This window comes from Pseudomyrmex gracilis, unplaced genomic scaffold (assembly GCF_002006095.1).
Source record: "Pseudomyrmex gracilis isolate BER0280 unplaced genomic scaffold, ASM200609v1 scaffold_352, whole genome shotgun sequence".
NCBI lineage: Eukaryota > Metazoa > Arthropoda > Insecta > Hymenoptera > Formicidae > Pseudomyrmex > Pseudomyrmex gracilis.
In genome coordinates, this window is record NW_018020936.1 from 66,829 (window position 1) to 85,020 (window position 18,192).

An 18,192-nucleotide genomic window follows, 5' to 3' on the forward strand; every position below is an offset into this window, starting at 1 on the left:
TTTTTTTTTTTTTTTTTTTTTATGTTTTTAATCAAATGCGTAACGACGAACGTGCCCGGTCGCGCGCGAGAGGAGAAAATTCGGAGCGCATTTACGTGCGTATCGTATACCGGCGATATACTATATTTATCGATTCCCTTTTTGAACTGCGTACGTCAATTAATTAACAAATATATCGGCTGACCGTGTTTGCGCGATGCACACTGTAATTTCGTTTTTAGTTTGCCAACGTTCGGACGTGCGCACATCCCGCCCCCAAACACGATGACGAGGGAATCTAATTCTTCTTGCGTCTCTGTATTAAAAAAAAAAAAAAAAATTAACATTAATATTTCGCGTTGTTTTTGCGAGCTGATTTTGAAAATTCGGAAGTAAAAAAAAATATAGCGTGCACTACTAGCAAAAATAAGCAAACATAATCCGGTTGACATGGACTCACAAATCTCGTTTGATGAAGCGGAATAAGAAACAAGTGTTTATTTTATTTCGGCGTTCTATCGGCGCCTACGGCGACGAGCGTGTTGAAAAAAAAAAAAAAAAAAAAAAACGAACGAAGAGAGAAAGAAGATTCTTCTCGCTGTAAAAATTTTTTGCGTCGATCTACGCGCTCCCGTTGCGGCGCTTAAACTGTCGGCGCGAACATCACACGATAGATTTGCGCGGGTTAAAACACACAGCGTTTAACTCCGTCGTAAGTGTTCTTAATGTTCATTAGACCGGCGCTTTTCGATTTGTTGCAATTTTTATTTCAGATATTATATTTTATACGCGCAACGATTGCAAAATCTTGCGAGATTTGCGCGCGCGTAAACGCAAAAATGTCCGGATAACGAATTTTTTTTTAATTCCTCTTTGAAGAAGAAAAACGTGTTTTCTACTCGAATTTTGTATTACACAAATTTCAACTCCTACAAATTTAAATCTTCTCGAGAGATTATAATTACGTTTGGCGAAGAATTGTGTTTATTTTAGATTTCTCATCTCTAAAATGCGCGCTCGCGCGAGAATTAATTTTCTTGATGACAGCAAATTCGAAACGCAAAAGTTTAACGAATACCATGGTATACGCGTTAAATCCGAACCTTCCCCCCCCTCCCTCCCTCCCCCCGTTCCATTTCGCGGCTAAAATTGCACGGCGACTTTACGCGCGTAATAAATGTCGTCCGCGCCAAACTCCCCGTAATGACACTGTGTACAGGGTGTTCCGGGAAAGCTCGTATATATGCTCGTATATAGTGGTGTATACTGGGTACACAAACGTTAAAATTGCACATTCAACCGCGCGCTAATCGATCGAAACTCAATAACCAGCTGAAAATGACTGAAAATACACACAGCCGTGAGATAGAAACTTCTTAGAGGTTCATTTAAGAGCATTAATTTACTTCACACCTCCGTCGTTTCTGTTTATTCTTGAAAATCTATTGTTTGTCACTTTGGATTTATTTTTACTCGAGAAAATCTTTAATGTACACATTTATTCACGTAGATATTCTGTTAATTTAAAAAAAAATCTGTTGTTTAAAACTTTTTTTTTTCTGTTTCCTTTGAATCCGAAAATTTTTTTAAATTACCTTTCTTTTGTACTAAAATCACTCACCTTCTCTAGCTTTCAGGTACACAGTGTTAGCTACAATGTTCTCCAACTCCATCAATTCCAGCTTGATCGGATTTGCGCAGCCGAATTGAGGGAGAGAAGGCGCTTCCAACGTCTATAGACGATCGGGAGTGACACGTTCGACTGCTGTGATTTCTGTACGGGGTTGATCACCCTGCCGAGTCCTAGGAAACCAGCTCCCATCTGCGACCCCAGAACACTGTTCGAGTCCACGATTCGCTTTTTCTTTCACGCGAAGACTACCGCGAGCGAGAATCCACGTGCTGTAAGTCGAACGGAGTCTTACTCAATTCTTCTTTTCTTTAGACGGTTTTCTGATTGATCAACGCTTCGGGTATCCTTGGGCAGTTGCCTTGGTAGTTTCTCGAAGGAAATAGCTTGTGTTTAAACAAATCCCATGAGTGTCGTAACGTTTCGAGGCCTCGTTCGCAATTAGTTTAATTAAAGATAATTTAGGTGTTTCGTGAAAGACGTTGTTAAACTTCGGGTCAGATCGAACAGTAAATTCAAGTTAGAGCCTGGTTTAATTTTTTTATTTTTTTTTGCTATCAGTCAGTGTATTTTATCAGTCTACGATCTCTTCTTCTAGAGGGTGATGATTAACGGACGAAAATTGCGTTTTCAATTATACTACGAAAAAAGAGTTTTCTTTTTGCTTAACAGCGATTCAACAAATCCACGAATTCGTCGGAATTAAATCAATCGGTTCTTGTCGGCGTCGTCCGCGTTGCTCGCATAATCGACACTCGTCGAAAGATTCCGCGCGATCATCCTCCCTGTCGGCTCGCTGCGATTAACGATCAATCGATCTCCAACTGTCGACTCTTTCTCAATCGGAAATTCCATCAATTCTTTCTCTGACGAATGGCGAGAACGTCTCGTGAACATCGACAAACGTGCCCTTTCACAGCGGTTTATTCCGATAGAATTCGTTCTCTCTATCAATAGCGCGGTTAGAATGACGCCGCAGCAAAAAGAAAACAGTTGATCAAAACTGTTCGAATTAAAAATAAAATATCAATATAAATTTACGTTCGATTACTTTTGCATACAAACGTGTGACATTTGCAATAACAAAAGACTAGTTTTTGCAGAAAACACGTAGCGCCGTGTGTTCAGGCGTTAATGAGAACGACGAAAGATTTCACACTGTGAAATCTGCGCGCGTAATATACGGACGAAAATATTGCGACTTCTCCGGGGATGCGCTGTCGGGAGACACGTGTTGGCCAAGTGCCTTTCACTCTTCTGACACTGCCGTCGAAACGCAAAGATTCGAGGAAATTATTTCGGAATGATCTCGCGTGCACGAATTCACTCACTTCGCTAGCTCGCTCTTCTTCCGTGCCGATGCTGCTGCTGTTGCTTCTTCTTCTTCTTCTTCTTCTTCTTACGGCGAGCACGCAGGGTGAATGACATTCGCCAACGGCGGATTCCTAATGGTTTCTCTTGCGCATTTCATTTCTTCGCGCGTTTACCGACGCGTCCCTCGCGCGCACCGCCTCGCGGATTTGCTCCTGCGTATGTGCATTCTAAAAAAAAAAAACAAATTTATTTAGTTTTACTTATTGTAAACTTCTTATCTCTAATAAACATTCTTGTTGCAAAATAGGAGAGAGAAAAACGCGGGGAGTCGCATTCAAAAAAAAAAAAAAAAAAAAAAACAAACCAAGAAATATATAAGGCTTTACGAGCCGTTCCCAGGATGTTGGGCGGAAACTGTCCGTGTATATATATATATATATATATATTATATGTATGCATACACTTGTATCGAGTTCAACTTGTAAATTGAGATTTCAAATCTCACTTCAAAAAATACTCACTTGTAAAAATTTACAAATAAAACGTGTTACATGTATATATATATACACTTATAGTTTCCGCTCAACAGGGGAACGGCTCGTAAAGCCTTATATATTTCTTGGTTTAATTTCAACGAGCCTCAAGTCATTATTAATTAAATTAAAAATGACAAAAATTCACAATAAATTTCAAGAAATCGGTTTGACAATTCAAGAACAACAAATTAAAACGGACCAAAGATTGATTTACATTTCTTGCATGTCTTGTGAGACGGTCTTGCTCGGTCCCGTTAATTTTGTGTGTCGGCGACATAAGAAACATCGTTGCTAATCTTCCAATTATCAACTTTTCAATATTTGAACAATTCGTTTTTATGCGTATTGTTTTCTAAGTTATTGGTTTATGTATTTTATTTGTTTTGCCGGCGCACGTAACGGTTACTCCTCGTGCTGACTAGTCCTAGATAAAATATTTGCTGAAGGAGATCAAAATAAATTTAATGATCCAAACGTTCATTCACCAGATGTGAGTTACTTTAAAGATTTGAAAAAATATTACAACCGTTAAATCGCCGGTTCTCCGGTCTATTTTTAATTGTTTCTTGACAAATTCACGTTTAACAAATGTTCTTTCTGAAATCTGGGAACACGCATTCCGCAATACCGTGCGTGCGTGCGTGCGTGCGTTGCCGCGCTATCGTCGTCACTACGAGCGCGCATGCAAGCGCATGTGAGTAACGACGCGTCGTCGGACAGGTGCATCGAGGAGGAGAGAGGAGAACACAGTAGAGAAGATAAAGATAACGACGCGACTAATGCGACGCGATAGCCAACGGCAATCTAATAACCGGTCGCGACGCGCTCGTTATTTCCACGTATTCATATCCGCCGAAGCTTTTAATGCAATCCACTTCCGCGAGAATTACACATTTCGAGTAATATCGCGGAAACAAACGAGGTTTCGAAGCTGCGGAATTAGATGAATTGTCGCGGTCGCAAATTGAACGCTCGCTCGCTCACTCGCTCGCTCTCTCTCTCTTTCACTTCCAATTATCCCGAGCGAACTATCCGAGATGTTTTTTCTCTTAATTTGCTCGATTGATCAATTGAAAACCGAGTCAATTAATTCTCACGTGAAGAATTAGCGGAAATAGTGCGAGTGATGCAAAAAAAAAATAATGTCGCTTTTAATTATCCACCTTGAGTACATTTTTTTTCCTGAAATTGTATTAGATAAGGTGCGCGCAACACCAACAAAGTCACATGTTTGCTTTATTTAACATATTGTTGACGCACTTTCAATTAATCAAAATTGCAAATCAACGTTGCAATTTTTTTCTCGAAAACAACGCAATTTACCATCATTACTTCGAGAAGCGATAATTATTTGCGATGTCTTCTACGAGCACTCCGGAATGCGATTTTCATGCCATTGTTCAAGATACGCGCGACTATAAATTGACGAGATGACGATGTGCGATGTTGTCGAGCGCGTGTCTGGATTTCCGAGCGCGTATAATATCGTACACGTCGCTAATAATCGCGACCGTACTTTTATTTGGAACGTACTACGTCGTACGTGAAGGAACAATGGTCGGATAATATATTGGAGGATAATATTAGAGAATATATAACGCACGCGATTTTGAGATTTCCGTTCTGTAACATATATCGGATTGACAGCACCAAATTTTATCGGTCATCTTTTAAGATAATTCTTAGAAAAAAAAAAAAAAAAAAAACCAACGCTTCTTCTTATCCGTAAAACAATTGTACACAATTTTATAATTGAAGCTGAACACAAACACGCTTTTGTTGTGTTGGAATCGGAACGGAACGCGATATAACGTCGGATGATAAATAAAAAATTCAACAACGCTACAACGAACGCGATAAAACGTGTCATACGCAAGGAAAGGAACAATGAAGAAAAATGGAACGAAGTAAATGCTTTTGAAATCTTCATGTACGCTGGGATTGTGAACGAATCGCCTCGTTCTTCTGTAACTCTCCTCCTCGGGTGATTGCCGGTTGCGACGTACATACGTTACATGCACACCGATGAAGTATAAATTGCCAATAATAGCGTGACGGAACAATGCGCGCAGCTGACGCTGATGTGCATTAAAAACATTCGCTTTGTGTCAATCAGTAATGCACAATCGTGCACGTTTTTCTACGTGACTAATAATAAATATCACAGACGATATTACGGACGGATTTTTGTTCGCGTCTGTGTGGTTCCGTGAGTTCAAATTGTGATTTCTTTGTGACGTTTTCTTCGGTTAAATTCAAATAAATTACCTTTAGTTCAGGAAAAATCCGTCGGGATTTTAATTTTCGAAAATTAAAAAATTAATCGCAAATCGAGCGACCTTTTATCGAATTTCTTTGAAAACCCGCGGATAAAAAGCAAATACGATCGACTCGCAGAATAATCCACTGTGTGTAGACATAGCATGTGTGTGAAAATTGAGGAAGAGAAAGAGGGAGATGGAAAAGCCAATTCCGTCATATCAGCGCAAATGGCTATTGGTCGGCAAAGAGGAAGGAGAGAAAACGCCGCGCGCTCTTTCCGCAGAAGACGATAATAATAAACGTTTGCGTTCGGCATCAAATTGAAGCGGTTCTTACCGCGAGCGATATTTCAATATCCGAACGCTCTCCTTCTTTTCGATCGGATTATGGATCACTTCGATCCTCTCATTCTTATATACCGAATCGCGCCGGTAATTTGTTAAACGCGGACGAAAAATTTTTCAGAATTTTTCTGGAATTTTTCCGGAATTTTTAACACGGTTCTCAGCGAGATAAATAGCTTCGGCTTGAATGACGGACGATTGATAAAGTATTCGAAACAACGCGTACATAGATAGCGACGGTGGTATCACCGGTTGTCGTTGACAAGTTTTATCCCTCGAAAGAACCGTTGTCTCATTATCGCACGTATTGATTGTGTAAAAAAATGTGTTACTATTCGTTCGTATCGTAAATTGAAACTTCGTACAACGAAAGCGAGTAAAAATCTTTTCTCGTCACTTAACACAAGGACTACGTTGGGTGTTTATTGTCGCGCGGCTTGATGCACGGCTTGTTTTTATTTTCGGCTGACAAATGCTCACGACGATACACAACAACGTTGCGAAATTAATTTAAACTAGACCAGACCAGAAAGTTGCACGCTCCAACGCGGAGCGACATTGGTTGACCGAGTATCGCATTGTTTTTTATTTTTTTTTGCTTTCATTACAAAAATACACACACAGAGAGAGAAATCTAATAAAGTACGTGAGTAGCGGATTCTTTCGCGCCGCGAAACTTATTAAATGTTTTTCATTGACTTTTTACCGATTTTGTATATCAATGTAAAACATTGTGATATAATATTAGTTATCGATACTCCTTTCTCTAAGTATCGATAACTAAGTGTCGATACGTGAAGTATCGTTGTCACAGGACTATCAATCGTCATATCCTAAATGTCGCTGTTCCAATATCGATTTTGTATATCAATGTAAAACATTGATATAAATATTTTTGCATATCAATTTTGATATACAATATCGATTATCGATACCAATATTGATTTTGTACATCAATGTAAAACATTGATATATACAAAATCGATATTGGAACAGCGACATTTAGGATATGACGATTGATATTCCTGTGACAACGATACTTCACGTATCGACACTTAGTTATCGATACTTAGAAAGGAGTATCGAATTTCCAAACGTGATATATTTCGTCGGTGCGTTCGATTTCAATCGCCATTAATATCACGCGGAAGTTTCGAATTCCGCGCCTCAATCTCAGATTTCCAGTCCTGTAATTTGCTGATTTGATGCGAGCTTTATTAGAACCCATTTCGCGAACATTACAGTAAATTTGCGCGTAGTTTCGGTATTCAGAAAATCAACGTTACACACACGGACCCCTGTGTGCGATATGCACCGATTGTCAGTGAACGAATATTTCCTCGTTTGCGGCTCCGTTCGAGTGTGTTCCGGTTTTTGCGGTTTGGGGATATGACGATAGTTTGCGGTGCGATAGTCCGAACTTACGTGCGTAATATCCGTGTCATAACAGAACAGGCCGTTGAACGAAATAACGGTTTGTACGCGTATCACACATTTTTTTTTTTTTTTTTTTTTTTTTTTTTTTTTTTTTTTTCCAGCAAAAAACAGAAGGAAATTATTCAACGTCACACACTTTTGCAAACAACGAGATTTATTTGCGCGCAAACATATATTATAAGTTTCTATCTTTTTAATTGTTTTTTTTTATTTTCGTATTCGATCGATCAAAGAAATCAGAATCCAACTTTTTCGAAGCGTTTTCTCTTACTTTGTTCGATAATCACAAAAATCTCTGGGTTTGATGAAGTGCCGGTATTAATGGCGACCCCAGCATCTTCTTAACGAGGCATGCATGTATATGTATGTACATACATATACATGTATTACTCAGGAAGCGTCGTCGTTCGATGACCCTATGACTCGCTTTCTCTCTCGATCTCATCTACGCCGTTCTCTTCTATCGAACAAAAGCTAAACTTTCGTGCGAACGTGGTCAGACAGCGTGATTTATTGCCAAGTGTATATCCGTCTCGCGTTGACAGGTGTTATGTACGAACCACGTGTCAAGTTGATGATAACCGTTACCGTCACAACGACGTTAACGTTAAAACGCGCGACGACGTAAAAAAAAAAAAAAAAGAAAAAAAAGAAAAAATTTCTATGAAACTCTCATTTGTCATTTCAAATTACAAACTTATCGCGTGTTTTTGTTATATATACTATATTGACGTTTCTTATAACAATATAAATACTGGCGAACACATAAACAATATCACAACTCGCTCGTTCGATACAGAATGTAAATATAAAGAAACTGGAGATCAGATAACGCAGAGCGAAAAAAAAGTCTTTCGACTCGCACACGTTCGCACACAAATTAACGAGAACGTTAACAATCCTCACTTGGATCATCTTCAATTCCGCAATTGTAATTTTGACGCTTGATTAATTAAACGTAAAACAAAATCGTTTTAAAGAGAGCGACTGAAAATTAAATATCGTAGCGATTTGAACGGATTTTTAAATAAATTTGCGCACAAAGGGCTCAGACGGACTAGATAAGCGAAGGCAGACGCGACGAATTAATTGCACGCGGCTACGACCGATAATAAAGCTATTAACCAGAGCAAGGTTTACCCCCTTGCTTAAGTCTCTCGCGCGCGCTCCAAAGGCCCGACCGGATTCTCTCTCTTTGCCCAGCAAACACTCGGAGAAATCGCGTCTAACATCGACGACAATTTGCTATGTCTACTATTTGCCCGCCAACGAAGGCAAATAGTAGAAGAAACGCGCGCACAACAGATCTCTCTGATCCGTTTGAATCTCAAAAAGCTCTCGGAGATGTGTTTTTCCGATTGCAACAACACGTTCCTTGTAATTCGGGGCGCTTTGATTCTCAAACCAACTTTTGCAAATACGTGAAATATGGTTGCAAGATGTTGGTGCAAAATCTAGACTTTTGCGTAGACTTTTGCGCACGTAAATTTCTCCAGAAAATCGAAATTCAGATTCGCGCAATTGAACGGCCAGCTTTTCCGAGAAAAAAAAACAAAAAACATCTGTCTTTGACAACCGTGAACTTGACGGATACCCACGTCCGCCGCCGCCGCCGCCGCCGCGGAAAACGCGCGCGAGTCCTTCACTTGCGAAGTTGCTCTCGTGATCAAAACGTGAGCCCTCATTTCCCCCTTCTCCTTCCGATATTTCTAGACGCCGGCTTCTGAGATCTGTCACGCCGGCCGTTGGCTCCGGCGCGTAGGCGATCCGAGCCGTTGTGCAATTTCGCTTCGAGGAGTTTAAACCGGCGTGTGAGAACAAACGCGATCCGACGAACCGGGAAAAGCGGCGTGTCGTCCTCGCGAAAGGATCGCGCGTCTAAGAGATAAAGAGAGCGAAGAGAAATATAGAAAAGAGAGAAAAAAACTGTAATCGTTACCGACCGAGTCTTTGCTCCGTTCTGTAAGAAGCGTTTGTGTCACCCGAGTGTACGAGCGCGAGAAACGCGAAGACGATTGTAAAAAAAAAAAAAAAAAAACAAGGGACGTCTGCCTCCGGTACCATTCACTCACCTTGGTGCTGTTGATTGCGAGAGAAAAAAAAACCCGCTCGAGTCGGCCGGCTCTTCGAGGCAGTAAGCTAACCGGTTGCGATCTGCGACATGTATATATATATATATATACGTTTCTCTTGTTCCTTCACCCGGTATAGCCAGCACCGACTGACAGCGGAGCAACGTCGGCTTGTCGTACCTATCGGCAGGCCGAAGAAAGCACAATGGCCGACCACACGCTGCGCCTCCGGTCTCGCGGACCACGATCCACCGCACGAGACCCACGAGGTGCGCTTCTTCTTCCCCCTCTGAGAGACGCGCCGCCACCCTCCCACTTATCTTCCTTCCTTCCTTCCTTCCTTCCTGTCGGGACACGCGCGCGATGTGATCCTGACGGTTGACGGTGCAAGCGACACAACGAGCGTCGTCGAGAGCTATCGGGCGACTGAATAAACGAACGAGCGTTCGTAAACGTGAATCGTGGTCCAAAACGTATATAACCCGCGCTCTCTCGTCGCGTCGTGTGTTCTTAATGTCACTACGCGCCGAAACGCACTGCTCCGCTCGATGGACGAGACCCGACTGATCTGCCAACAGGAACTCCGGCTCCGAAGTGAGGCGCGATCAGTTGAGAGCGGTTAAAAGTAGGGAGACGAAGGGAATGGGAAGAACGCGGCGCGGTTTATACGAAACGATGCGCAGACGACGCTCGACGCACTTTCAATCGCGCGAACGCGCCAATCGGGCGCATGCGCGCACGAGGAGCAAGAATTTACGACGGCTACTATTGGGCGTGGTAGATTTTCCCCGTCTTGCGGGTCTATCGATTGTAGAAGCGATACCGCAGCTCGCTACCGGAAGCTGTCGCGCGAAATTCAAGCACACGCGAAATCGCCTGTGTGTTGAAACGTCAAAGATCACAAAGCGATACTACAGATGAAGTTCCAACGTAACCGTCGTCACTGAAGTATCGTTTTTCTCGGTCTTCTTCAGTTGACAACATAATTTTTTTATTTTAAGCAAAGCAAAGCATAGCGTATGTTTTGTGCTATAGTAGTCTTTGTGTATTCTTTATATTCTAGAATGGCGTATGGACTAACTTAACTCGGTCCACTGAGCCAATTTTGCACCAAACCATACTACAGATGATTCGGCGCAATAAATATTTCAACAACTTCTGAGAAACAAACGCGTTTTTACGCGTAAATACTCGATAACAAGTGACACAAATGACACAGAAAAATAATATACCCAGTAAACAAAAAGTAACGTAACGTTATAATGTTATAAATTTCCCACTCCTCCTCCAATGTGACTGCGATGTAAAATTCCTTGTACGTAGCAGTTACATTGTTAAGTGGAAAATTACTTAACGTTAATGTTACGTTACTTTGTGTTTACTGGGTGTGCGTAATCTCTGATATTTTTGACACGTATATCGCACCAATCTGTACATATGTGCGCGTTCTGCGTGAACACGAGAGAGATTTGTGCAACAACAAAAAAATAAATTACAAGTTTTCGATCGACCATGTGAAGAGCGTAACTACTTTTTAAAATCCAATTTGCAAACATATCAACTCAATCAACAACTTTTCACCTGTCACGTTCAATTTTAATTTCAGCGCACTCCACCGCAATTTTAATGGACTGTCTCTGCTACACGTGTAATAACGAAAAACTTTGAAAATTTAAGAGAGAGAGAGAGAGAGTACACACATATTTTGCTTTGTATGTTATAAGAAAAATCGCTAAATAAAAATAATATTATTAAAATAAAAGCAATTCTTTACAAAAATAAAGATTTTTGCAATTATTTCTTCTCTTTTTCTAGACACATCGCAGTTTTTTTTCTGGTTTCATCGAACGACAAAGAAAAAAAAAAAGCGTAATTATTAAATTAAGCGTACGCATCAAGCGGACAAATCGAACACCTCGACGAGCTATGAAACGATGCCGCGCGCTTAATTAAGTGCATCGGCAATTGCGATCGGTACTCGTCTGTATTGTCGGAAGACAAGAGCCAATAGCTGCATCAACACCTGTTCGTGCCATCGCACATACGATCACGATTTATGATGTCCACTGTCGTGGGACGATAAAAAATCGCTCCACTTTCGCTTCTCTATATTCAGCTAGTTGCGTCACTCCGATACTCATCGAATACATCGCGTTCGCACTGTCAACCGAATAGGCTCGTGTTCGTATATCGATTGAATACTGATAATATTCAGCTCAGGATGCACTCGTTTCTATAGATGCAATACCTTCAGACTGACATCTTCAAAAACAAAAAAAAATAATTCGTTATTACTAACTCTCTCTCCTATCGACCAATTTATCAAAAAAAGAATCTAAAGCGAAAGATCAAAAACGTTTAAATTGTTGTTTGGTCTCTTATCAGATGTAATTGTTGCATCTGAATATCTTGCGTTGGTATTTTTATTTGAGTTTGTTGAGAGTTTTCTTAATCTTATTTGAGAAATTTTTTTGAATCGTTTATCATGAGATAAACGCTTCCTTCAATTCCTCAACGTTAAAAGTGCCTGACAAAGTATGTCAAGAATTCAGCCGTAGGCGACGTTTTCACTAATAGCATACGATAATTGCTTCGCCACGCGTTTATCCGCGCGATTACACCACGGAATGAAGCGTGTTAAAAGCCTTACACGAATTGTATGAATTTTTTTGTATTGGTTTTTCTCTACTTTTCTCTTACGTGAATCAACAATAAACGTCAAGCTACGATTATACTAAAAATTCGACAAACAAACAAGTTTAGACCTACTTTCTTTATGACGCTCTTCAATTATAGTGACGATATAAACAACGGCACTTTTTTATTTATATTTAACCCTTCAAAATGCCAAGCATAAACAATGATCTACAAGTTGTCTCTAGACTGGGTCTGTGAGATCCACGCGACTTTAAGTTCAAATATCTTCGCAAAAAATCAATATTTTCAATTTCTTTTTTTTAATCGAAAGGTTGAACGATTCTGCGTCGATCAAGAGGAACAGATTGAAAAACTCTCCAGTAGTTTTGAAGATATAAGCGTTTAAAGAAAAACCTGAAAATTTTTTTTTTCGAAAAAACTTTTTGTTTAAAAATTCATAACTTTTTGTGTAATTAAGATTTTTACAAAATTCCAACGCAGTTTTCTACGGACTTGTTCGTACTTTTAGAAACAAAAGTGTCTTCTAAAAATTGTAAAATTAAAAACAATTTCACAATGGGTTTTTTTGGGATGTTATTTGAAAGAATGCATTTTTCTAGCGCTCAACTTTGACATGTAATATTTTAGCATTAAATCAATATTTAGACGTATTCTTTTTTTAAATAGAAAATTTAAACGATTCTGCGATGACAAAAAAAAAACAAGTTGAAAAAATCTCTAGTAGTTTCAAAGAAACGTTTGAAACGTTTCTGTGTGCGCCATGACCTAATAAATCACTATAAATGTACATATATTTTGATAAAATTATTAAAAAACAACCATTTTTTAATATATTAGAAGTGCTCAAACTGGAAAAAAAATTTACTTTTCGAGATGCCAACGTCTTGTCCAGACTTGGGTCTCTCAGATTTTTTTCGCACTTCAAAATTCAAACTTTGCAAAACTATTAAACGAAGGACGCTGTCAACGACTTCCACCATTGTCTGAGGCTCCAAAGTTTTTTTTTCATGGTCTTCAGATGTTGCGCTAAATTAATACTTAATAGAGACACCGGTTTTAAATTTTTAGATAGAGATCTCAGAGACCCGTATCTGCCACTGAAAGGTTAAGGAGCAAAATTACATAAAATGTAATAAAAATATAAACACACTTTGTATTTTTTTTAATATAATAAAATATATTATAAGACACATGTATGAAATAATTCGAAGAAACGCTTAAATAAATATTAAAATAGCGTACTCAAATGATGAAAAACATAAAACTTTACGTCATCTTTAATATGTTAGGATTAATGCTTGAATGTTAATTCTTGAATACTAACAATAGGATTAACAAATAAAAATATAACATATATCCGATTACTTATAACTCAATACGCTACATGTGTCTTATTAATTACGTCGATCAACGCAATAGAGAACTTGTCCGCATAGTGTTTTATTTGATAAAATAATAGTGCGGTCTGACGATGATTGCGCAACAACTGTGTACAAATGATACCCGAGGCCGACGTGACGTATTGAATAATAGAACGCGCAAGTTTCTCGCGCCTGAGCCTTTCTAAAATTTCATTCTCTAAATCCAATTAATTTTACTCATCATTACGAATAACATCATTATTTATAAGAACCAAGAACAATATGTGTTCAATACGTTCGTTTTTTCAGGATGTGCGTATCATTGAAACAACTGATAAAAAAAAAAAAAAAAACATGAGACAGAACGAAATGAATTCGCAAATGATAAAAATCTGATAGCGCATTTAAAATTGTGAACAGCACTCACACAACTGTGTGTCGTGAGATTATTTTTATTCTAACACGTGTAATGCGATCGTACGGATGTTAGTGGGATGTCGAGCACGAGAGAGGATAACAAGTAATGAAAGTTGATTTAGCTTTCTACCAATAAGTATCATTAACGTAATTTATTAATGGGGTCAACGTGACTTCATCAGTAGTTATCCAAATTTAAGCGTAGTAATTGAGGGTTAAACTAGTTGAATCTCATCTACGACGGAACAATACGTCGCAACGCGCTTGGGAAGTGAAAACGTTATAAACGGCTGATTCGAACCAAGTGCACGCCAGTATAAATCATACTTGTAGATCACATGGTTCATCCATCGCGAAATCAGACATTTCGACCGACGCGAATTTTCGCTGTCGCCCACGCGCCCCGGTGTGCCCCGGAAAAAAGTGTTTCCGATAACAAACAGTTGATTTTCTTTCAACCGACAAAAAATTTGATAAATTCGTAAGCCGAAGAAAAAAAGAATTTCTCAACGCGCGCCGCTTTTAATGAGACTTTTTCCAAATTGTCATGTAATCACGAAAATGTTTCTCTAACACATTTGTTTTTTAATAATTCTTTTAATTCTCTCTCGCATTTATCTCATTTCATACTTGACACAACTTGTCCAAGTAGAAAATAAACTTACTTACGACCCAGTTTACAACTTTGAGCTACATTTAAGGCTTTGCCTCATTCTCGCGCGAAACATAAAGATCAAATATCAAAGGAGATCGCAAAGCGAGAAGATCGTGAGGAGAAGATCTTTCCTACGAAGTCCTATTTTTTGTCGGCGATTGGATATCATCATCATGGCTATTCTAATCGCGTCAACAGCTGACTTAAACGGGTCATCGAGGCTAAACGAATCGCTCTCAGGAAGAGACCGGCGATGCGGAAAAAGAATAGCGATCCGCCATCTGGACCGTTGATGATCATATAAACCGTCATGATGAGCGCGTTACGAGTCGAGAAGCGAACGCATCGCATTGCGATCAGTTGCGAATTGTAGGCGAAATGTGCGTGCGCGATAACGACGCGATGTAATCTTTTTTCACTTTTTTTGAATAATCCGTAACAAAAGATGACAGTCTCGGAGAAGTGTGCGATATAAAAAAAAGAAAAAAAAAAAAGAACGAGTGTACGCAGATCTGTTATATTAAGGAGTTTATTCACTGAAAACTCATTATGCTGCGAACCGCATCAAATTCAAGTAATTATATTTCTTGTAACAGTTAAAATTTTATGTGCATTTTTTGTCAATATGCCATTTTTGAGATATTTAATGTTCAAAATCACGATTTTTTGTTCGCACATTCAGTAAATAGACTCCTTAAAAAATAAAAAAGGTCCTCCCCTTCGATACGTTCAAGAAAAAATTTGTTTTAATTGATTCGTTAAATTCTTAAATTTGTATTGTACGTGTAATTGTTTTTGCAGACGGGATATTGCAATAAATTACAACAAGACTGGTGGATTAAAACTGTTAAGACGCCTAAAACAATGAAACAGCAAACACGACAAATGGGAATCACGTTAACTTTCATAGTGTTAGTGTTCGTATTTGAGTTTTGCGCAAGCGACAATGATACTTGGGTCGAGAATCGTGATAGAAAAGCGAGAGTAGTGAAGAAGCTGAAGAAGGACTTTCGGAAATTGAAGAAACAGGAAGGAGCCTTGAAGCTGGTGGGAGGCGAGAATGGCGATCACGAAGGTGCTGACTTTACTTGCTTTTTATATGCGAGACAGAGATCAAAATAATCAATTAATTTTGTAAAACTAAAAAGAGTCCAAAATAATGATGTAAAAATAACGAAGTTTAAAAACAAAAAAACAATCGTAACGCGCTTCGGAATATTTAATTGTATCTACACGAGGATTTGTCACGGAGAGGAAAATTACAAATGATAATTGCAACATGATAGTACCAGCAACACACAGGAACACTTCTCTCATTAAGACTTTTTATCGAATGAAACATCCTGTCGCGCGTAAAGTTGCGCGTGTGTCGAGGAAGTGCATTGTGAACGCGTACGCGGAACAAAACAGCCTTATTGTTCAATTGGTGCGCCGATCAATTATGCGCAGCATCCTCTCTGGATCCTCTGACCGCGACGAATCGCAACAAGTCGAAACGATTATCGCTTGTCGATCGATTAAACAATCGCCGTGACATCGGTTTCGCCGCGTAGCGACGTCACACATCCCGACGACGCGCTTTCGTCTCGTAAATCCGACCGGATTAAAAGCGAAGCTCGGACAAGGGAAGGTTGATATTTTCCCCGCGATAAAGCGCGACTGCAATATAAACGTGTTATAAATCTCTTGTTCCTCTTTTTTTTTCGCGGGGGATAAAGCGCGAGGCCCGCGCGCGCGCGCGCGCGAGAGAGAGTTTTATCGCGCGATTGTGCAAGTTGCGCACAAGCGATGACGATTAAAAAGAGGTCAACTCGAGGAAGATTTATGTCAACGGCCATGTATACATAACGCGTATACGTCACGTACGGGTATACCAGGAATCGTCGGCAGTGCGAAATCGATAGCGCATGGTCACTGTAAAATAGAAGCGCGAACACGGCCGACGGAATATGCGTCGCTTTGTATATATATATTGTTAAAACGAGACATCGCGTTATTTTCCCGTCGCGTAACGCGATTTTTATTGACCCGCTAGCGTGCACGCGGATCTATCGGATCATGCAACTGTGACGCATTCCCGGTCGTTATATAAAGCTTTTTCAAATAAAGTGATTGCCAATCTAATCGGTGCACCAGTCAGTTTGAAAATATTGAGCTTTGTTATTAACTCTCTGAAGAACCGACTCGTATTTTACAGAATAATCGAAAATTCGCTCCGCGTATATGAATATATATCTATATATGTAGCGTAAATTTATCAAATATCGACGGATATTGGCAACAAACGATTAATAACCATTAGAGCATTGTCTTAATATGAAGTACGTTTATGCATCTCGTTTAAGAGCCAATTTCAAATGTGCACGCAGAATCCTGCGTGATAAATCAAAAGTTTATAAATCGATTGCTTCCTCTTTATTGCGGCCGAGTCGCCGCAACAGGAAAAGCGTAAGCACGAGATTTTATTGCTTTATGCAGGAAATGTGGAAATACTTCATAACGGGAAATGGGGCAGTATATGCGACGACGAATGGGACAACTTGGAGGCCGACGTGGTTTGCAGGCAATTAGACTTCAACGGTGCAATTAAAGCGACGACATACGGCCACTTCGGTCAAGCCAGAAGTGAGATAAAACATTATATTGTCTTTTCGTCTTAAATCACCTTCTTTTTTTTTTTTTTTTTTAACGGTTGACAGCAAATCGAACGCGCTGCCGGGACGAGCGCAACATCGTTTCGTTTTAACAAGCGGTTCGTTTATCGCGATTTCTTTGCGAGACAAAAAACCGTATTTTTATCACGTCAGTTTTTTGTATTTGCATATTTGCGGTAACAAAACATTTTATTTCTCTCATGTTATTTGCATATTTAATGTTACATATTTTTTTTATCGGCAAACGATCGAATTAATAAAAAAAAATGATATGTATATACGAGCGCGCAATTATTTACCTTGACAATGTTTCAAAGGAAGATACTGGATGGACAATATCTACTGCGACGGAACCGAGACCGAGCTCGCGCAATGTCGTTTCGACGGATGGGGTGTTTCCGACTGCGGAAGCAACGAAGCGGCCGGTGTCGTTTGTTCGTTTGACGAGAAAGAGAATGCATTATCGTCACCGATTACGCAGAAAAAATTACCGAAGGTCAGGATAAAAGACGCATATCAGCGAGGCATGGCCTTGCGATTGTCCGGGGGTCGAGTACACTCCGAAGGTCAGGTTGAGGTTAAACTCGGCAATGCAGGTAATAAAAATTGAATATTACAAATTATAATTTAAATATATTATCTATCGATATATATTATAATTATGAAATATGTGAGATTTGTAATAAAAGTGAGAGAGGAAGGCGACGGCCCAGAAAGCCGGAAATTCCAGGTTCGACTCCTGGCTGAGGAGTTTTTTTCGCAATATTTTAAAGGTAAATGTTTACAATAGGGGAGACCCCTCCGATTGGCTTCTCGTTTTGATACATTGTAAATATGACCTTCCTGAGTACGTTTCTAAAAGTTTTATCCGTC

General features: G+C 39.5%; 2 protein-coding genes across 8 annotated transcripts in view; one reads left to right on the forward strand and one right to left on the reverse strand.

The window, feature by feature from the left end:
• Window positions 1-18,192, reverse strand: part of LOC109860236 (G protein-coupled receptor kinase 2) — a 60,402-nt gene that overhangs the window by 8,887 nt on the left and 33,323 nt on the right. Inside the window, exons 1-2 of one of the 3 annotated variants that reach the window (XM_020439188.1) lie at window positions 9,575-10,154; window positions 1,601-3,150 (exon numbers count right to left, since the gene is read on the reverse strand). In XM_020439188.1, coding sequence (XP_020294777.1) covers window positions 1,601-1,652 — 52 coding nt within the window. In that variant the 5' untranslated portion in view covers window positions 1,653-3,150; window positions 9,575-10,154. Of the gene's footprint in view, window positions 1-1,600; window positions 3,151-9,574; window positions 10,155-18,192 lie in introns of those variants that run through there. The other 2 variants (XM_020439190.1, XM_020439189.1) reach the window with 2 other exon arrangements.
• LOC109860238 (lysyl oxidase homolog 3) overlaps window positions 14,354-18,192 on the forward strand; it is an 8,304-nt gene continuing 4,465 nt past the window's right edge. Inside the window, exons 1-4 of one of the 5 annotated variants that reach the window (XM_020439196.1) lie at window positions 14,354-14,491; window positions 15,467-15,740; window positions 17,144-17,290; window positions 17,637-17,915. In XM_020439196.1, the coding sequence (XP_020294785.1) occupies window positions 15,530-15,740; window positions 17,144-17,290; window positions 17,637-17,915 (637 nt within the window). In that variant the 5' untranslated portion in view covers window positions 14,354-14,491; window positions 15,467-15,529. Of the gene's footprint in view, window positions 14,492-14,604; window positions 15,240-15,466; window positions 15,741-17,143; window positions 17,291-17,636; window positions 17,916-18,192 lie in introns of those variants that run through there. The other 4 variants (XM_020439192.1, XM_020439193.1, XM_020439194.1 and 1 more) reach the window with 4 other exon arrangements.